The sequence below is a fragment of the Lathamus discolor genome, chromosome 3 (assembly GCF_037157495.1).
Source record: "Lathamus discolor isolate bLatDis1 chromosome 3, bLatDis1.hap1, whole genome shotgun sequence".
In the NCBI taxonomy this organism is placed as follows: domain Eukaryota; kingdom Metazoa; phylum Chordata; class Aves; order Psittaciformes; family Psittacidae; genus Lathamus; species Lathamus discolor.
In genome coordinates, this window is record NC_088886.1 from 82,168,025 (window position 1) to 82,190,137 (window position 22,113).

Genomic DNA, 22,113 nt, shown 5'->3' on the forward strand with positions numbered 1-22,113 from the left:
ACTCTGAAAGTCATCCCACCACATAATATCTGCTACCAGCAGTGCTGCTTCCTGAGTACACTGAAAGTAATAATCTTGAATTATCTGACAGCTCATAGAGAGCTGTGAGTGGGGTCTCTTTACACTCGCGTTGATGGGACCTTTGCACCCAGGAGGCAGGAGTCTCTGTCTCCTCCAGTCATATGAAGCTTTTGTCTCTTGATCAGATGCTGGACTTTCAAGGTTGGGAAGTAGTTGGGACACCAGCCCCCATAGGCTGAAATTTTTTGCCTAAAATCACTTTCTTTATATCTCTAGAAGTGTTCTCCAAGGAGTAGTTCTTAGAGGTTTCTAAAAAAGTATTGGCTAGAATGTCTCTTTCTTCAAGTCCTCTAAAATCACAGTGGTGATATTAAACCAGCTAGCCTTTCAGGAAGCAAGAAATGAAAAATAGCACTAATAAACTCCATTAAAAGCTCCTGAAACTATAGCAAACGGTTTTCTATAAGCAATAAAAGTTTATAATGTTAGTTACGGAGAACACTGGGCAGTGTGATAGTGCCTGGAGACTTTATTGGGGCTAGCTAGGGGCACCTCATAATAAGGTACATTCAAGTTAGGCTTACCGTGTCCTCCTGCTGGTAGTCACTGCGGTGGAAATGCAGGACCATGTAGCAGCTTCCTTGACTGCAACTTCACCTACTTTTTAATAAGGTGCGTGTGTGTGTTTGTGTGCAAGTCTTGTGTCCTGTACACAGTGAGCCCCATTTGACCAGATGTACCAAAAACCCTCTAAGACTGACAGTAGGTCCCTTTTTGGTGTCACATCTTTCCTTGTCTCAGGCCCTTTAAACAAGCTGGGGTGTCAGTGGAAGTTTTCTCTGTCTCCCATCTTAAAATGGAATGCTTCATGCTTCAGGATTTTGCTGGTTTAGGAACAGACTGGGCTCCAGCCAACTACGCTGAGTTAAATTTGGAGTGAAAGTTAATGTTTGTGAAGGAAGAGGAAGCAGTTCTGTGGAGAGGTGACTTTGTTTGTACATGCCAGGGTGATGCAGCCTTTAGGATAGTTTCATATGGAAGTGACTGTTGGCCAGATTACACTTAAAACTGGGAAGGGCCTGGTATCCATGGGTCAAGGTACAGACTTTTCACTACAGAAAATGTAGTGGGTGCTTTCTGGTTGTTGTATCTTCACTCCTGCTATAACATCTGCTACCGTACGTGGATATTCTCATAGTCTATCTTGTATCAAACAAGTGCCAAATCCTCATGTCTCCCTCACTAGAAGGTGCTGGTGTGCATGAGTGCTCTCTCTGAAATGACTCTGGACCACATTGTTCTTTGGCCTCAGGTGGGAGCTGTGCTGTAACCTCTCTCTAACATGGTTTCTCTCCCTTCCCCTCCTACAGACATGCCTGGAGTTGGAGCGATACCTTCAGACTGAACCGCGGAAGATCTCTGAGACCTTTGGTGAGGATTTGGACTGTTTCCTTCATGCCGCCTCAGACCCAGATGCAGAGGACAATATCCGACGGCTGGACCCCATCCTTTTACCTGTGGAGACGAGTACGTGTGACAAAAGCACTAACGTGGACATTATCCTCTCACGGGACAAGCTGCTCTCTGAGACATGCCTCAGTTTGCAGTCCAGCAGCTCGTCCACAGAAGGCTACACAGCCGTCAACCAGGCCCAACTCAATGCAGTAACCTCATTAACACCGCCTTCCTCCCCAGAGCTCAGCCGCCACCTTGTAAAAACCTCACAGACTCTCTCAGCGGTGGATGGCACGGTGACGTTGAAACTGGTGGCCAAGAAGACTTCACTCAGCTCTGTGAAAGTGGGTGTAGTGACAGCGACCGCGGGGACAATAAAAACTGGGCAAAGTGACAGCGAGCATGTTGGTACAGGGGCAGAAGCATCCCCAGAAAACAAGAAGAGGGTTCATCGCTGTCAGTTTAATGGGTGCCGGAAGGTTTATACAAAGAGCTCCCACTTAAAGGCTCACCAGAGGACTCATACAGGTACTTATGTAGGATGCTTCTCTCATCTTGTCCTCCTGCCACCTAACCATAACCATGTCCTTTTATTCGCATTTAGAAAGGAAGAAAAAAATCTCTTCTGAAAGTCCAGGCTTTTGTCTATGAAACAGGGCAGTGGGATAATATGGTAGGCCAGCAAATGTACCCATTATTCAGTAGGACAGAGGAGTTCAATGCCTACCATTAATCTCTTGGGATTTCATTGTCTTTTGGGGCTTGATGCAGTCATTTTAGGATAGCTAAGGGGTGTAGATGTTCATGTTAAAACTGTGGGCATGCCAGTTTGGGTTTTTGGCACTCACTTCCCTAAGACAACTTCAAAAATGTTAATTTTAGTCAAGTGTTAATTGCTTCAACTGGAGAATAGTGTGGGCAGGTTTTGTTGCCTGTTTTTGTGGGGGAAAGAGAAAAACGTACTTAGGATCTGAGATACACAGTTTAGGATTAATGTGTGCATGAGAGAGTATGTGCGTAGATGCAGACGTGTAGGTGTGGAGATGCACATACCCTAGAAATACTCATGATCTAGGGCTTCTCTGGTGATAAGATACAATGAGAACAAATGAAAGAATGACACGGACTTTGAACGGAATAATGTAGGTGGAGAGGGAATAGAATGTATAGAAATATGTCAGGCTGCTGTTTTGGATAATATTTACTAATGTTGCATATAAGCTCCACTGTGTAAGCTTCTTGAAGCACACTGAATTGGCTTAGGTTTGCCTGTTCAGGATCCCCACTCTTCTGTCATTTCTTCGTAGTCCCCAGTAGCTTTTCGGCTCGTATTCATTGGCAGTAATAGCTGTGCAGTTCGTGTGTGTTGCTGCTTTGTTCTAAGCTTCACATGTGATGAGAGATGATAAATTCCCATTAGCACTGTCTTATCATGTGATTATTCTTGTTTCCAGAGGGATTGCTGTAATCTGTTTTCCCCATTTTACTGTAAAATGTGTGGTCTCTTACGATAACTGCACATTTAATTCACAGCCTTATCATGCAGGCAGACTCCTAGAAGCGAGGTTGTTCTTGCAAGGTAGAAAATAACATGTTGGACCAGTGCAGTAAATCAAACAAATATGTGGGTTGTTAAGAGAGCTGCATCCATCAAATACTAGGCAGTCCTGTAAAAGTTACATAGTCTGAAGTATAAATCATATTAAGACATAAAAAGCATTGGTTTTGATATTTTTATATGGGTTTTCTAGTGCTTTTACTGGGGATAGCCACCTTGCCAGGAGTGACCTCACTTGTGATTCAGTGATTTGAAAGCCAGTGGAAGTAGTGCAGTCATTTTAAAATCTGCAGGAGCATGGTCAGGAGGTTTCTCATAGCACCAGTGCTGCTGTGAGGCTGGTCCCTACCAGTGCTGTTAGGGGGGATGTCCCAGCAAAGGCCTTCCAGCAGGCAGCGAGGCTCCCACAAAGGCACAAATTTAGAGTGTGAGAGCCCTTATCTGTTCAGAGAGAGCCCTTATCTGTGAGTGCTGGATCTTACACAGCTGTTCCTGAAGTTTGTCAGAAATGTGACATGCTCACCTGGGAAGGGTGAACTTGTGGAGTTTTTCTGGCTTTGTCACCAGTAGGTGTGGATGTGGACAAGGAGCCCTGAGAGAGCACTTGGATAAACCGCTACTCTTTCAACACTGCCATCCATTGGAGTCCAAATTTTGCAAGATTTTCCATGCTTTTGAACTCAGCTTTAGGTCTGGTTTAATTTTTTGTGAAATCTTATGTTTTATAGTTAATCCATGATGAGAAATATTTCTCACTGGCCCTGTGATACATCTTTTGAATAGCCTTAGACTGTACATTGTGCCATTGACATGTATGTGTCTGCCCATCCACAGCAGTGCTCAATGTGGTGAGAAAGGCAAATCCACTTCTGCTGTCAGGTGGGGAAGACCTATGTCAGGTGGTGAGACTGTATTTGCCCACACCTCCCACTCCCAGCACCACACCTAGTGGGGTCAGCTACCCCTCTGATCTTGCCAGTTAAACCATGTAGACAAAGCATGGTTTCATTAGCTTTCATGGTTAAAGCATGTGTAGACAGCATGGTTTCATTTTGTGATGAGGACTGGATGCAGCCTTGTTTTTAAAATCCATCTCTGCTGCAGAACCTGGGAGCAGGTAGGCACCTGGCTCCTATGTTTCTCTGTGGAGCAAAACATCTAAGTACCTTTGAACATTTACATCTTGGGAGCAATCTAGGTGAATTAAGGGGAGGGGTGTGATAGGCTTCACTAACTAGCTTATGTGAGTCCAGAGCACAAAGTCATTCTGACTCCTTCATCCTGCTTAAGTGCTCTGCTCCCTTAAAAAAAACCCTGACCGTTGGATGCCTTAAATCAGAGCTGGTGCAATCAAGACATTAAATCTGTTCATGTTGACCTCTGCAGAGGGGTCCCCCCGCAGGGACCTCCTGCCTCTGGTAAAAGAGAGGGATAGAGAGGAATAACTAAGGAAATTCAGGACTAAATTATAAATGGCAGGGCTGCCTTCTTTCCCGTGCACTCCTTCAGGGCTAGGGACAAGAAGCCCTTTTCTCTGTCGGTGCTTTGTTTTTTTTCTGCCTGAGCTGAGTGTGCTGTGGGTTGCAAATGCACCCAGCAGTGCCAGTGGCTAGTAGCCACTTGGCTTAGTCAGTGGCTGAGCCAGAGGGTCTGAAATGATTGCGAGATATTTTCCTTTGGCTGGTAGTTTGTTAGTATGTCATGCAAGAGCAGTCTGCCAGTGTGGGCTCTGTGTAAAAGGGTGTGAGTGCCCTGACAGACAAAGAGCTCTCAGTGTGGAGTTTGCAGGCAGGGAGGCAGATGCGGGCTGGTCACCCAACTTGCACGTGCAAAGGCCACTTGCTGGATCAAAGAGATTTACTGCAGTGCATGAAAACAAGAAAAACCGTGGGCTGGGTAGCGGGGGGGCAGAAGGCGGCGGAAGGAGGTTGCATTCCTTTTGCTCATATGTAAGGCTGACCAGACAGACGCTGGCTGGTGTTCCTCACTGCTGCGTGATGAGCCAGGCTGAGCTGGAGGCAGTACAGGCTGATAGCAGCTTGCTAGATCAGAGACAGTCTCTTAAGGCCTTACTTCGCTGGGAGCCCAGAGGCAGTCAGACCCCACATTGCACTTGGTGCATCCCTCACATTACTCTTCCGCATCTCATCTGTAGGAGAATCAAGATAGCACTGTAAGGCCCATCAGTGGTTGAACTGGTTATGAAACCACCTTCTGGATGACCTTTGGAGAGGGAAAAACAACCGTCTGTGTGCAAGAGAATTTAATCTGGAAGGGAAAGGGAAAAACATTGTCTGGATGGAAAGGGAAATGAAAATATTTGACTGAATTCAAAATAAGCTGGGGCATCTAAAGCAAAGGACTTGTAAAGGAGCTGAGAGCAGTGCTGGGACAGACTGTCGGAGAGCCGCAAAGAAGCCCCTCAGGGGAGGAGCAGTGACTGGGCCAGTAAGCAGGAGGAAGACGTGAGCTGTAGATTCAGAAAGACCATACTGAGATTGTGAGGGTGAGGTAAAAACATCTGAAGAAGGAGCACCCAAGACTGGCACGGTAATCCAACCCTAGCACATTCTCTCACAGTTATTGGTGGAGCAGACATCAGTGCAAACAATGACATTTGTTTCTTTTGAGAGACAAATTTTGGTCCAGCCTTCACACATGCATGGAGATGAATTGCTAATGTAATGGGGAGTGGAGAGGAAAGGAATTTGAATGAGCCCAAACCCATGTATAGTCATCAGTACTTCCTAAATTAGAAAACAGGATATTGCTGGCCAGTGTCTGGGCTAAGGGTGATGTGGCCTGTGAACTATGGGAAGATTAGTCATGAGATGTGGCTGTGCTCCCAGATCAAAGACCTCTGGAGGAGATTATGATCTCCTGACAAAACTGTATCAGCCTTCCTTGCAGTAATGTACAGAAGGTATGACATGGTGTGGTGCTTTCAGGCCAGAGGTAAAGCATCAGGTATAAACTGACCAGAAAATCTTTAAGATTCAGGATAGTGATGAAAAATGACCTTTAGGGGTTCCTCTGGGGTTTGCATTTTATGAGTATCAGAAGGTTTTGGGGTTTTTTCTTTATCTATCTAAAACCAGGTTCTGCTACAACCTAAGCCCAAGTCTGAGAAGCAGCAGTTGGGCACCTCACATCTATATTTAGGTTTCTAAAGCCTAAACAATTGGGAAATACCCATATAAATAGATGTTATGAGCCTACATGTGATCTTAAGATAGCACTTATCTAAGTGGAGTTTGTTTCACATTGTCAGGACATCTTATTTTAAATTATATAGTTCTTTGATCTAAAGTGCCGGGTGAGAGTAACTAAAACAAACAAATCCACCCTGCAGGAAAACAAATTACTACATTTGCAAGAACAAGAGAAGAGACACAAGAGATTAGAAAGAGCGTTAATGAACAGGAAGGTTTTTGAGATGGGATTTAAAACAGCAGAGAAGAGCGTTCCCAAAGTGCTGGAGAAAGAAAAGGAAACATCCAGAATTTGGAAATGATTGGAAAAGACCAAATTGAGAGTAGACTGGGTGATAGATACAGAAGATTAATACAAAGTAAAGGAATAATAGAGAAAATAAAGAGTACCTGTGTCCGTGATACCACATGAATGAGAAGCTGCATTGCTGTAGCGTGTTAGTGTGGTAGCACTCGTGAACAGAAAGTTAATGAAGAGAAAGAAAAAGCAAATAGCCAGGCACAGCACCAATTCTGCAGGATGCAAGATTCTGAATAATGACTTATGGAAAAGCATTTGGGAGAACAATATAGCACAGGAGAAATGAAAGCCATTTATGTGTTGTACAGAGACCCACCGCTTTGTAGTGAGTCTCCAGCTCTGTGCAGGGCTGCAACCCAGCAAGGGGACACAGAGGGACGCGCAGGGACACAGAGGATGCTGAAGGTCCCATGGCAGCAGCTGAAGCAGTAGACGAACGTGCTATTGGAAAGAAGAGCCAAGGAAGTGAGGGGGGAGGGGGCTGTGAGGAAGACCTTCATTCATGGCTGAATTTGTTTTGGGAGACAGTTGCATTGCCAAATTAGAAAGGTGTGCTTTATTGTGGGGTTGGATGTTTTTGAAGTTTTTTAGGGTATAAACCTAACAAGTGTTTATCAAAGCAGATTAAAATAAGCCCAACCCGATCATGATCTCTTTAAAGCCTCTGGTTTTGAAGCCTTTTAGCCATTTGGCAAGTTTAGAGTAGAGTGTTGTGATTTCACTGCGAAGGCCAGAGCTTCACTTCATTATTACAGAGAGAGCTTAGGCTGAGGAAGGAGTTTTGTGAACCTCCCAGGCAGCAGGATGATGGGCCCGGCCAAAAGCAGCCCTTGCCATCTAGAACACCGGTGGCGTTCATCCATTGCGTAGTTGCCAATACCTGAATTCTTAGTCCCATGTTTCTGCTCCATCATTTGCCAAAAGAATAGGACAGAACAGGTTTTTGTTTGGGTTTGAAAACACATATTGTCTGTTTGTTTATTTGCCATGTGAGATGATTTTTGGCACAAGGGAGATGTAGAAAGTGGTGTTTGCTGTCCAGCAGCTGCAGGAGGGAGTGTGTAGGCACCTCCAAATGTTATGGCAGATTGCCTAAGTGAGACACGACATGGAGGGGCCATCTCTAGTTTGTCATCTAGTGTTTTCTTTATATCCATCCACCTATGAGCCCCCATGAGGCACATGGCAAGGGGGTGAATGGTAGGCATCACAAAGAAAGACTAGAAGAAAAAGCCCTTTGTCTGCTGCTGATTTCCCTTTGTGTTGCTGCTGCCCCATACTGGGTACAAATGGCAAGTTAATGATGATAAGCTATCATTTTCTTGTCCCATTTGTCCAAAGCACTGGCATTTCTGATTTGAGGTCACAGCAGGCCTGTGTCAGAGCTGTGCGCTCAGCGATGCTGTTTTAGGCTAAGGTGGGCTTACTGGATAAGGGCCTGAGCAGGCTGGGAGAGCTGAAGTTCTCTGGGCAGGAAAAGCCAAGTGTGCTGCCTCTCATCTCAAAAGCAGGTTAGGCTCTTCTGAAGTTAGGTATGGCCATGTGAGTCTGGGTCACATCTGGACAAGTAGCCAGCAGCCTGGATGGACCTCTCTGCACTGGACAGAAAACTTGTGTCTAACATTAGTCTTAAGAGCCAGTTGGTTACCACGTGTCAAGCAGCAAATGGTAATGTGCTGCGGTAGATTGAAATGAGTGAGAGACAAGGATGTCAGGTCAGGGCAATTTGAAGGACTAGTGCAGCCATTTTGGAAAGGGGAGGATGAAATACTGCGTGGGATCTACTTTATTCACAGGTCTCTCAAAGTAACCAAAACCTTTGTGTCACTGCAGAACCAAAATCCTTCCATTGGTCACCTTTAAACACGATAAGGCGGCTTAATAAGAGTTAAAAGCCAGTTTGCAATGCCAGCAGTCCCCATTTGCAGATAGGAGCCCAAATGCTGGATTGGGCAGATTTGCTCCTGAAAGTGCCTGGCCTTCAAAACCCAGGACTGAAAACTAGGGCTGCAAAAGCGGAATGCTGAAAAAACCCACTTGCAGGCGTGCTAGCTAAGATAATAATGACAAGCATGTGTTTCAAGATAAAAGCTGATCCCCAGCTGAGTTCTGACAGAAAGGTGTCCTCACTGTATGGTAATGCACATTCAAAGGCTTAGCAGGGATTTATTCCTTCCTCCTGTACATCTGGACTCGTGCCACCGATAGAACTTAATAGATTAGTTGGACAATTTTGCAATGTCATTCTAGTTTTTTATGATGACCATAAGTGTTCATTAGTGCACTAGACTCTCATATTAGTTCTTGGAAATGAATGTTATAAAAATACAGGCATGCACATCTGCGTATGCTTTGTTCAATATGTAACTGCAAGGAACTGTATTATAGTTAATTTTGCATAAACTTCCATTTGGATGTCTTCTTGCTGGTCACTTCTAACTTTGCAAAGCTTTTCCTTCTTCAGAGTGAAATTTTCCACATTTGGTCTTTTTCCAGTGTGGTTACTGTTTGTTATTTTAGAAGTCGGAGGAAAAATACTTGGATTTTAGGAGAATGTGGCATGTGTGTTGGGGAGGGGCAGGGAGAAAAGAGCTGTCCCCAGTGTAACAAGCTTAACTAAAAACTTGGCCTATGTAGTGGAAAATAGTCCTTAAGTAGAACACGTCTATCTATGAATATCTGGGTAAAAATCAATTTGAATGGACTAAGCTCTGATTTGTTGTAAATTGATTTTCATATGAGTGTCATACATGTCATAAAAATTTATCATTAATTCTTTGTAAAAGCCACAGAATCCCAAAGGTAATTATTTTTCCTGGGCTTTGTTTGGCTTTGAATGTGTGTTAGTTAGTGTCCTGGTTTCAGCTGGGATAGAGTTAATTTTCTTCTTAATAGCTGGTACAGTGTTGGGTTTTTGCCTTAATCTGGGAACAATGCTGATAACACACCGATGTTTTAGCTGTTGCTAAGTAGTGCTTACCCTGGTCAACGACTTTTCAGTTTCTTGTGCTCTGCCAGTGAGGAGGAACACAAGAAGCTGGGAGGGAGCACAGCCAGGACAGCTGACCCAAACTAGCCAAAGGGATATTCCATACCACAGAGCATCATGCCCAGTATGTAAACTGGGGGAGCTGGCCAGGAGGCACTTACGGCTGCTCAGGGACTGGCTGGGCATCGGTCAGCGGGTGGTGAGCAGTTGTACTGTGCATCAGTTGATTTTCTTGGGTTTTATTTCTTTCTCTCTCCCCTTTCAATTACTATTATTATTGTTGTTGCTATATTTTACTTCAGTTATTAAACTACTCTTATCTCAACCCATGGGTTTTACCTTTTCCCAGTTCTCCTCCCCATCCCACTGGGACTGCAGGAATGACCTGGGCTGAGTGGTACTTGGTTTGCTGCCTGAGGTTAAACCACAACAATTAGGCAATGTGTTTCATGCAGTGTCACACAGCAATGGAATGTCATACTACATTTGTGTCCTCCTTTAGTTACATTCATGTGGCAGCATGAATGACCTGGGTGGCTTCCAGCTGGGTGCTTGTACCTCCCTTAGAGCAAAGGATAGGTCATCATTTGTGCCTTCTCCAAAATCCAGGTGAGGAAACTTTCTAGCCAGTAAAATTTGTTACCTATACTCACTGCCTTGTGCTCCTCAGACCAGGCTGCTTGATTCACCAAGGTTTGTCCAGCAGTATTGACAAGGCTTCTTCACTGAGGGTGAAGATGCAAGGAGCCTCTGCACCGCTGAGCTCAACCTGCCACCTCCAGCCCCAGGACAGGAGAAAGCGTGAGGGACAATGGGATCTCCCTCAGAAACATCAAATGCCTGCCATCATGTAGGTAGCCTTGCCCCCACACCAGGGCAGCCTTCACTGGGAGAACCTGCCAGTGTAGTTTTTAAACCCAAGCACATGATTTCCCTTCCACCTTCACCCTCGAATCAAATCCAGTACTTGAATGAATGGAAGCATCCTCAGTCTTCTTTCTTTTTTCTTTCTTTTGTTGACAAAACTGGGAAACAGAAAGGAATGTATGTTCTTTTCCCTTTTTTTTTCTTTCTTTTTCCATACATAAAGAATGTATGTTCTTTGTCTTTTATTCCTGTGCTGTCTTTGCCAGTCTGTGTCATATTTTTTGGTCCTCACTTTCTGAGTTTTCAGTGGCAAAAGGGAGACAATGAAGTGACAGATAAATGGTGAAAAACATCAGCACTGTTGTAGCTTGAATAAGCAAAACCCCACATTCATTAGCAAAAATATGGAGCAGAACTCTTTAAAACGTTAGCATTTGGAAAAGGGGGTGTCTATTCCTCTTTTTTTTTTTTTTTTTCATTGCTCCTAGTTCCCAATAGATGTGTCTGGTATTTTGCCTGGAATATTTGCCTTCATATTTTGCCTGGAATTTCTCAGAAACTCTTGGTTTCCAGCGCGCACATGTTCGATACACTGCTCCAGATTATGTAAATACACCCTGTGTCCCATGAAGGGCTGCATTCATTGTCCATCCTCTGGGATAACATACAAAAAACAAAGGGAAAAATATATCTCAGGGTTCTGGAAAAATCTGACCCAGTGAACTGCTGATCTTTTTCACCTTTTTCATCTGTTCCTTCTGCCGCCGCTACCTTGCCTTGCATCTTGGAGCTCTCAGAGCTCCCCTGTATTTGGAACTAAAAGCCCTTATTAGAGGAGATTTTTTTTAAAGTTCTTGCTGCTCCTCTGGGGACTGAAGTAATGGCAGCTTGAAGCAGCAGAGAATGTGTAATTAGGGCAAACAGCAATGCCTCGCATGGTGGGGAGAAACAGGAGGAGAGGAGGGGAAGCGCGCAACAGCCCGGCATGCACAGGCTGTTACTAGGAGACCCCGGCACGAAATGCATGAGATGCAGGGTGCTAATGGGCCAGCCCGCCGCCTGGGTACCAGCCCGACCTGCTGCACAGCTGCTTCTGCCCTCCTGTTGCCAAGCAACTCCATCCTTTTTTTTTCCTTTGCTTTCTCCCTTTTCTCCTTTCAATTTTCCTGTCCCCTTCACTCCCTTATTCCGGAGGCTTAATTGGGTAGTGCTGCTGACAGTGCCGCTCCGGCTGCCCGCCTGGGCCTGCCGCTCTGCTGCTGTCCCCAGGGCCTGGCGCTGGGGGAGGATGTGCTGGCCGTTAATGGGGCACAAGTATGGGTTGTGCACCCAGGCTGGCGCCGGCCCCCGGCTCCACTCTCTGACAGCCGGGAGCATCTTCGGGAGAGAAGGGGTTTGAAAAGGGAACAGTGTTCCTAAGGTTTTATCCTTCTTGATGACCCAAGGAGATAGAGCATGGCATTCTACTCCACATTCAGTGCTCAGCAGTATGGCAGCAGGCATTCGTTAAATGTGTCCTCTTAAATAGAGTAGAAAATGGAACATTCCCATTTCTTTGAATGTTGCTCCATGCTTTGCTTTTCTCTGCTCTTTGGCTAGGCAGGTGGGCTTTGTGGTTGTATGTTAGGTGCTTGTGTGTGTGTAAGACATAATGCTGCAAAAATTCATTTCTTTTTGTTTCCTGAATGGCTACATGCCGAAGACTGCTGCTGGCTCCATAGACAAGCTTTGACAAAGCCCTTAGGGACTAATCCAGAGCTTAGAAGTTTGTAGAAAGACTGATTGGACATTGGGTCTGGTTCTTAACCTCTTTTCTCCGATCTCTAATATAGACATGATCAGAGCTATCTCTCTGTATGGGCACTGCTGATCTTTTTGGATGAAAGGAGCTGTACATCATTCCTGGAAATATACTGCTTTTGCACTTGATCATCCCTGCCCATCTAAAAATAGGTACAACCTTCTCATATTGTGTGTTTCACAATCCTGTCACATTCCTCTTCTGCCCCATCCTGTCTCCTGCCAGCTTTTCTCTTGTGCTTTGTCACCCTTCAAAGGCCTTTCCATCTTTCCAGCAGGTGGCAAAACTGTGAATAAAATGCCTTCTCTTTTTCCTTCTTCTTTTTTCTCTTTTTGGGTAGAAAGCATTGGTGAGCCACTTAAGCACTGACCACTGCCCCCCCTTGCACTCCTTTGTAATAATAAAAATAATAGTTAGGCTTTCCATTCTCCAACAAAAATCAATTAGGAGTATATTGAGGAATGAAAGGCTCTGGAAAGTATCTGAAATTGATTTTCGTAATTAGTTTTAGTGGTTGATGGGTTGCACGCACATACGCTTAGATGTTAGCATTGATCTCTGGAGGATGTGTGTATTAAATAGCCTGCTCTTCCTTTTTGCTAAAGAAATGAACTTATTAATCTTAAAAAGAGGGGATGTTGTTGTGCAGCGAACAACAGCTGCTCACTAGGTTTTCAGTAGGCTTACCAGCAGAGCAGCTGCCTAAGCCATGTGATGGTAACTTGCTGTATCTAGTGTGAAAATGGGGATATTTAACAATCAGCAACTTTTGGGCTGCTTCTCTTCTGTGTCTCCTCTCTGACTCAAAGTGTATGCATGTTATGAGGGAGGACAGGCACGGGTGTTAAGGAGACCTGTCTGGTTAGATTTCATTTTCACAGGAATCCTTAAAACTGAGTGCCCTTCTGCACCATGCTTCTATTAAACACCACACGGCCCTTGCCGTAGGAAGAGAGGAGTGACCACTAACGTTTTCTGTTGTGCCATGTGCTGTGTGCTGATGTTCAGCTAATTAGAAGAATTATGGCTCAGCTTCATTGGTATGCCATGTATGTAGCTTGTAAAGCTCTCAGGGACCCTTGGAGATGAAGAGTGCTACATAAATATAAAATATTGCTAATGTGATGTTCCACATTAGGCATCCCATTGTGCTGTGGCAGACTTCAGTAATAAACTGCAAAGCAAATACGACTGCCTGCCTGGCACTTCTCTGCAAGGCGGTCTGGGGGGGCTGCTTCCCACTGGGAGCTGCACTGGCTGCTGGCATGTCTGAGCACCAACGGCATCCCCACGACCACTGGCCTCTGAAGGAGGCCTTGGGTTGTTGGTTTGTTTCTGCATCGGCGTAGTCATGAGACCAGGAAGAGCAGGTCCCAAAAAGATTTCTCAGAAAGGGTGTCAAGAAAAGCTATTAAAGCACTCTTAAAAAGCCAGTGGCACTACTTGATTCTTCACACATTTCTTTGCATGGCTCAGGCCCCCGGATCTTCCTCATGGGAAAGATCCAGGCGAGAAATCTTGCGTTTAATTCCTCCTTCAGTTGTAATTTGCAGTTTGTGTGGTGCTCCAGGAGCACAGTATTGGAGCAAGCGTAGCTAAAGCTGTCTTTCAGTACATATTTTTGGACATCGAGGCTCTTAGGACTAGTTTCCTTCTGAACAGGTTTTAAATCACAGTTTTTAAAAAGGAAGGAAACGTTTTGTGTTTCTTTCAGAAGACTTTTCTTTTTGTGCTGAAACTGTATGTAAATAATTCGTGATGGATTAGAGCACATGGTGATTTTCAAGGGGGTGTTTCTATTGTTTTCTTAAGGACACTCTTGCATGCTAGTTTGGTGTAGTTGCGTAACATGATATTAAGGAGCTCTTAAAACATACTACAACAAATAACTTACTTGAATGGCCTTCAAAACGTGTATCAGTTTCTTTTGGCTAAATTAGTCATATTGACAAAAGGAGTGCTGTGACTGCACCGCATTTTAGCATGGAGAAATACCAGCAAGGATTTTGACTGTGATTCTCCTCTGAAGTTCACTGCAGGACCGGGGGCTAAAACTACTTGCTTGTTTTAGTAACTTTGCTGTAATCAATGTATGCTTGTGGTGTGATATTTAAGGTGGTGGGCGGGGGGGGGGGGGGGATATGAAACAGATACTGATGCATAATGCCTTGGGTGACATGGTTTAGTGTGAGATGTCCCTGCCCATGGCAGGGGGGTTGGAAACAGATGATCTTAAGGTTCTTTCCAACCCTAACTATTGTACGATTCTATGATAAGCATAATATCTTTGTTTACTTCTAATCGTGTGAAGGTACAGGCTGAAACTTAAGCCTTAATGGGCATTTTTTCCAGTGACTGATGGAGCCAGGATTTCACCCCACAGTGTTGCCAACTCTTTGATCTTATTGTGCACATTCCAAAATCTGGAGGGTCGTCTTCTTAAAGTCCCCACTCTTGAAATCCAGGGAACAGAGAACAAACTCCTGTCTCTGTATTTTGTGATACGTGTTTCTAGCCTGCAGAGCTGCGAAGGGAAGTTTAAAATCATGGCCTTAGGTTATCTACAAAGCAGATGGCAAATGATCTCTAAATATTATCATTTCCTTCTTTAAAATCTCATTATTTCTTTGAGAGACTGGACCCGTGATGTTTTAACCCTTAGGGTTGGCAATAAACAGTGCAGATATAATATGCCCAGTGTCCATTGTGTGCTGTGGTTTTGTGATCGTGACGGTGGCCTCAGCTGACCTGAGTTATGTACCTCTGTGTTCTGTGACTTAAGACGTCTATTAACCACTCTCTGTTGAAATAGCCAGTGTGAGATGTCTGTAGCCAGCGCTGCCTTATACAAAAGAAATAGCCCTTGGACCTAGAGGTTGTCTGTGGGATGTAGGTGGCAAGGGCAGGGGATCTCTGGATTTTGAGAAGGGACAACATCCCCACTGCTATGTGTTGTGAGGGAATATTTATTACAAGGGCTTGTGTAAGGTTTACAGTCTAAGTGTATGTTGAAGAGAAAACACGATGTTCTCTGGCTTGTGCCTGGAAAGTAAAAATACAGCTGCCTGCAAGTAAGCTGCTTGCCTAGCCCATTATACCATCAGAGGAGGAAATTCGCCTCTGATTCCAGTCTGACTGGGGACTGATGTGTCACGCTCTGCACATGCCTTTGCCTCTCCATTAACTTGAAAAAGAGCCATAGGTGGTTATTTCAGATGATTGTTTCAGATACCTGAAGTTCCATGAGATGAAACTCACCAAAACTGGCAGAGGCTGGAAAACAGAGGGAGAAGTCCCAAGGACCAGTGTGGTGTGTCCATCACAGTACCAGCCCAGCTCCATCGGTCATGTGTTGCTGGGGACCTGATGTGTGTTTACCATGGTAGTGTTGCTGAGGTCCTGTGCTTGGCTCTTTTACATTTTCAAATTATAAACTTCTGGCTTTCAAGAGAAAGCTGTACCAATCATTTGTTTATTTTGTAACGAGATGCCTCACATTTAGAGTCCTGCACTTGTCTTAGTCACCAAAGAAATAGTGACCTGATTCCAGGGCTGCCAAAGTCTGACGGATTTTTGTTATGACTCACAAATTCTAGCTTCACTATTGCATGTTTCCAATAAATTTGCAAAGGTCTTTGTTCTTCAGTTACCAGATTGGACCAGGCTGGATGAAGTAAAGAGAGCGGAGAGCCGGATTGTACTGAAGTGTGCTTTGGAGGTACTTCTAGGAGATGAGCTAGGTTGTGTGAGGTGCCATAAGCAGAAGGGCAATGGAAAGCCTATTCTCTAACCATGCCAGTCTCGGGGTATGAAAATATGCTTCAGGAAGAGCATTAAATGGGCCATGTAGCACAGGGTAGTCACCACAGTGAAGAAGGGCTGCTTTTCGTGGATCCAGTCATGATGGGCTAAAGCCGTAAAATGTATCTGAAGGGCTAATAGCATTCCTGTACCACTAACTTTTCCGATTATAAAGTCTTTCTGGAAAAGTAGCTTGCAGCACAGCACTCGTGCTTGCAGGCATCTGCCGGCTGCTTCTGGGGGTCCTCATCAGGCCACTAAGGTTGTATCTAGTAAGTGTTTTCTGGTGATAAAGCATCCCCTCTTGAGGTGAGGCTTCCGGTTGCTCCCATTCACTGGTTCATCCTGGCTGGAGCAAAAATGTGGTTTTGGATGGCCTGTCCAGGAGGTGCTCTGCAAGCGCACAACTGGCACGCTTCACCTACGGACAGGCCACAGGGCCAGGCTGCAGCTAGCCAGAAACAGCATCCTTCACATGCACGTGGTCTGCATGTTGGGTCCTGCGTACCCACCGCTTCACTCCACAGCTTGCCTGTGCTGTGCTGCACTGCTCTCTGATGCCCACTGCCCAAGGGAACTGGAATGTGGTCAGTAAGCTTGAAATCACTAGGTAGCCGTCTCCCCCTCCCTGGGAAAAGCTTAGAGAAAGCTGAAAGCTCTGGGTTGTTTCTAGAACATTTTCCATGAGCAAGTGGTGTATTGTTTTCAGACTAGTACTCATCTTAGGAAACTGCATAATTCAGTGCTTGAACATATGTCTGCATTGCTGGCTGCCTGCCCTTCCCAGGTGCGCTGCTGCATGTGTGAAGACTGAACTGGCCCCACGATGTGAACGACTTTCTGAGCTGAAGCACTGCAGCATTTAACAGCTGCGTATCTGGGTATTGGCTTCTTCTTGGATGTGTGTAGGCTACTCTGTTGAGTGTATGTGTATACACGTGGATTTATGGATCTGTTTATGCACTGCACAGATCCTTGTGTTGAATATAGGTGAGTTAAGGAGTAGAGCCTTCTTCCTGGGAGTGGCTCGCAGGCACAAGTTTCAAGTGCAGTTATTAATTTTGAGGAATTAGAGCCTGAAAAGAAGTCAGTGTGACGCAGCTCCGCAATGTTCCTATTTTTAATTGGATTTTGAAGCTCATAATTAATTTGTTAAAAAGGGGAGATCCTGGCCCTGTAGGAGTGAGTGGGAGTTTTGCCATTGCCTTCAGCAGAGGAGGATTTCACCATCTATCCTTTTATTCTCATTAATCCTCCGCAACAACAGAAGAGCACTCTAGCACATGGAAAGGATCCTTCCCATTTCTTCTCCCTGCCGTTGCCAGTAGTGAGATAGGAGGACCCTCCCCCTCTTCTCCATTCCCATGCTTCCTACGTACGTGCATCTCAGCAAGATACGCTTTCATTCCATCTTTGGGTAAGGTGAAAGCAGCTATTAAGGAAGCAGTTTGTTCCTGGTCTTAACTTGCAGAGATACAGAGGTCTCCTGCCTCTTGTGTTTTTGAGTAGGTGCAGGAAGGCAGGAAATCTAACCTCTTTGAGGTCTCTAGGTCAAGGAGCTGACTGACATGGCTTTAAAGGTCACTGTGCTCCTTTGCATTTATCTTGTGCTCCACAGAGCGCTGTGTGCCAGCATGCTGCCTGGAGCTCAGAGAGGCACTGTCTGACATTTTGTGGAATGGTGCTTGGGTTACGGAGGAAAAGCATCTGAAAACAAAGCTCAGCTCAGGGCTGTGCAAGGCCAGACCAGGAACACTTGAGGAAGGAGCCCCTGCAGCAAGTAACAAAGATATGTGGCATCCCATGGGTTTACCAGTAATCATGCTTGGCATCTCTGTCTCTTGTAACCTATATATAACACTGTACATTTCCAAAGCTCTTGGCAAATGCTAACAAGCCAAACTCCACTTCAGTCCTGGTCGTCTGATAGTTTCATAGAAAGCCCAGGATGTTTTGCCTTCACCCTTCTGCTCTGTAGGTGGCTGTATCCTTCAGCCAGGCTGTACCCACCAGATTTGGCTGAGCAGTCCTCTTCTGCATCTGCTTTGCAGCAATGGCAGTTTGTCTGCCTTCTGTCTCCACTCCGAGGTAGGCACTAGAGAGCGTCAGAGAACCGAGGAAGCTGAATTGAGGCTTGTTTACTGGCAGCTTTTAAGAATAATGCATGAACTGCTCAGACAAAACCAGAGTGCTGTCATAGACATGGCCTGGACGGGGGAAATCCCTTTGCTCTGCAAAGGAGAGAGCGGATACAGCATGCCAGGTAGGATGTCAAGGGCTAGGGCGGGGAGAGCACTGCAACTTCAGCTCCAGTGTCTGGGGCCAGCACTGGTGACAGTGTCTGGATTACAGTTGAGTAAGCCCAGAAACAAGACACCAGCACTTGGCACACTCACAAGTTGCTTCTTACCCCACTTCTCCTATTTTTCCTGAAGAAATCCTATTAAATGAAAACAGGAACAAAAGGCAAGTGTGCAGAGATGACCAGGCAGGCACAGTCTGAGGGGTGTGTGTGTGTGTGTGTTAGTTACTGCTGGCGCAGTCCATTGTCCTGTTGGGCATTTTCCCATGAACAGCTGTGGCACACAAGAGTCATCGAGGCTGTCCTTTCTGCATTCAGGGACTTAGGGACAAATGGGTATTTTGGTGAAGTCTTGCCAGCTATTGCCCCCTCTTTGTTGCTTCACCCCAGTGAATCCTTTAATTGAGCTACTGAGCCAGAGAAGCTTCTCAGAGGGCAGTAAAATGGCTCAGCACCAGTTAACGCCTCAGTCCACACTGCTGTTCTCTCTGGGGCCTGTGACCGCTGTGCAGCAGAGCTGCTTTGCAATGAGAAGTCTGCAGGGACTCACTCACCAGAGAACAGCTATTTAAAAATGTATTTTCATGCCATTCTCTTGCCCTTTTCATTTTTCTTGCTCTTTTGGCCTCTCCAATTTGTCACCTTGAAATACATAAATCTCCCATAATCAGATCTCACTCCTTTACTTGCTGAATGTAGAAATCTGTGTCTCTGTGCTGAGAAACTTGTCTGCTGGAGCCAAGTGATTATTTCATGTGACTGGCATAGAGAGGTCATACAGACCGTGACTTCAGTTTGGCCAGTGGTGGATTTTTTAAGATCACCTCCTTAGCAATTTTAAGAACAAATAAATAAGTAAGAAGCTCGTCTCTGTTTATAATTCCTAGCTCAGAAGCTTGGTGTGAAAGTGATGTCTTGTCTGCGTTTTATCTCAACTCGCTCCTCTTCTGTTGCACCCATACGGTGCTGACTGCGTGGGGAATAGTGACATGGAGTTTATAGAGGAGGAGATGCACAGGAGCATTTGTTCTGCTTGGAGATGATCAATTTGCATGCACATGAATACACGTGCACCGAATAAGAAAAGGGGGCATGAAACCTTGTAATTCAGAAGGTGCTAATCCTTGGAATTCAGAAGGTGGAAATTAAAAGGTGCTAATGACTCCACGGATGTTACACCATGGCAGACTTTGACCCACAGAGACTGGTTATCATTAGAAGATATGTAGATATGAGCTCAGCAGACCAGAATCTCTCCTGTCTTATCGCTGCTCTGTTTCACTGCCTTCAGTGGTATGGTTAATATTTTGGGACAGAAGAAGGTGTAGTGCACAAAGCCTGAAGGACCAGCTGATTTAAAGAAACATTTCTCCTCTGGCACTCACTGTCCTGACACGTAATTTCTTGAACCAAGGAACAATTTTTGTTGTCAGAAGCAACCAAACAAGGTGCAGTCCCAGCGGGCAGTGGGCATGAAAGCTTGAGGGCAACAGATGTTAGCCTGGCCGTGCAAAGGGTGAATGGCAGCTGGGGTAAAGCATGGGATGTGCTTGTGGTGGTCACTGGAGCGGTGCACACCTGCACTGTGTTCAGGTGTCAGTACAGCCACTCACAGGTACCACAGTAATTCATTGGCAAAGGTAAAGTGAGCTGAAGTGCTGGCTGAAAATCAGGCTCAAGCTACACAGCAGCACAGGCGTTTGGGGACATTCTTTTTTGAAGAGTAAATGACTGGTTTTGTTATAAAGGGGAATTAAGATTGCACAGTAATTTTAGCAGTAGTAAAATTTGGGCTGGATCCATCCTCAGTATAGTCCTAAGCTGTTTCCATCCCACATTTGCTACGAATTGTGTGACAGGCTTAGCTGCCTGAGCAGGACAGAGAAGGTGGGGGCACACAGGGCTTGCAAGTTGGGTGCTCAGTAATCCTGCTGCCACGCTGACTGTTCTCTCCTTCCCTCTGCAGGTGAGAAGCCTTACAAGTGCTCGTGGGAAGGGTGCGAGTGGCGTTTTGCACGGAGCGACGAGCTCACGAGGCATTACAGAAAGCACACGGGTGCAAAGCCCTTTAAATGCAACCATTGTGACAGGTAATGCAGCCTCCCAACATTCCTAATGTTCAAGCAACATGTGGGCTTTGTGAATGGCATAAAGCCACCAGCTCCCTGAGACAAGAGACCTGGCTCCAAGCAAGGGGGGGCCCTTCTGGCCTCCTGTCCCACTGCCTTGATCCCCAAGTGAAGGAGGGACCCTCCACTCTGCAGCTGTCATCTCTGCCTAAGTGGCCAGGCCGGCTGGCAGAGGGGAAATACTTCCTAGGCAGCCTGAGCTGTTTCCCTACCGCAGCACAGAGAAAGATGTGGGATCAGGTGTAGGTCTGACTGAAACCTGCTGGTTTCTCTTAAAGCAGAGAAGACTTCCAGAGGGCCCTAGACCACTTCAGCGATGAACCTCTAAACAAAGCATCTCCACAGTTTGCCATTTCCTGATCCTATGAGCCTGGTGCCCTCACAAAGGCAGAGCTCCTTCTATTTGCTTCAAGGTCTAGCCCAAGCACCATTGCTGGTTGCCTGCATTTTGTCAGAGTGGGCCTCACAAACACGTGGGTGTACAGCAGGGGAGATGGGAAGTGTGTGTGGCTGTTGTGCCACAAGTGCCCAAATCTGTTGGAAAAAAGCACTTAATTTCTGTATGATAGTTGTCTTCTCTTTACCACTGAGTACAGGGCTCCATGCTTCCCCATGTTCAGCAGGAGGGGGTCAGTAGAAGACAGGAAAGGGCATAGTTTTCAAAAGCACAGGAGTGATTTAGATGCATCTTACAATTCAATTTTATGGGATTGTTTTGTGTAGAATCTGTGATCTCTGCATATTCCTGCTTATTAGTGAATCTTTCCTTACAGTTTTAAATTGCACCCTTGCTTGACATCTGTTTGATGTGGGAAATAGTCAGATACTCTGCACCTTCATGCTGTGTGAGCCCAGATTTAAAGGCCTGACAGGTACCCAGAGACAGGGTTTCTCAAGAGCCTGTCATGCAACGGTTCCCCTCTGGGCACTTAAAAACAAGGGCCCAGTTTTGCCTGGTGAGCTGAGCACCCAGCAGCTCCCAGTGGGAGCCATGGCTGCTGCCCCTCACTGCAGATTCCTTTTCACAGTGCTCACTGCTTCAGCTGCTTGAGTGAATGAAGAGCTCATTGAAAAACCCGGTCATCCTTGCTCGGTGCTGAGTGGTTTTGAAAGCTGTGTTCTTTGAATTTAGAAACAAAACCAAAAGAAAAACCTTCCTTCCTATCCCCAATCCAAATTGATAAGAAATTAGGGTGGAGCAAAAGCAATTACCCCTGTAATGACTCTTGACAGCACTGACAGGATCGAACAATGAGCACTTCCCCCCTCGCCCCACCCCCAGCTGGAGATTGGCAGTGCCCTGGGTGAAACCTGGATCCACTATTTGAGTAATCAAATAATGTGCTTGCATCCGAACATGTTATCCAGCTAATCCTATTTATATATATTTTTTTAAGAGGCTTAAGAAAATTACCCATCTTTTTAATGCAGGACTAAGGTTCTCTGTGCTGATAAGGAAACATTTTGTAATACAATAAAGGCTCTAGGAAGCCTCTGGGTACACCAGACCAGCAGAGAACATGCATGGAGAGAGGATGTGTGAGACATAAACAAGGGACCCCATCCTTTTATGGGAAGGAAATTCGATCATTTTCACATCCTGCCTTTCCAGGAGCTTCATCTCCTTAAGTGCTCTTCTGCCCTTGCCTCCCCTCTTCCCATCCCCCTTTCCCCACA

General features: G+C 45.5%; 1 protein-coding gene across 2 annotated transcripts in view; it reads left to right on the top strand.

Annotated features, from left to right (window-relative positions):
• Positions 1-22,113, top strand: part of KLF7 (KLF transcription factor 7) — a 64,072-nt gene that overhangs the window by 28,477 nt on the left and 13,482 nt on the right. For both annotated transcript variants that reach the window (XR_010610664.1, XM_065670103.1), the window contains exons 2-3: positions 1,392-2,004; positions 20,274-20,397. Coding sequence is in view for 1 of the 2 variants with exons in the window: in XM_065670103.1 (XP_065526175.1) it covers positions 1,392-2,004; positions 20,274-20,397 (737 nt within the window). In the remaining variant the exon portion in view is untranslated. The remainder of the gene's footprint in view (positions 1-1,391; positions 2,005-20,273; positions 20,398-22,113) is intronic.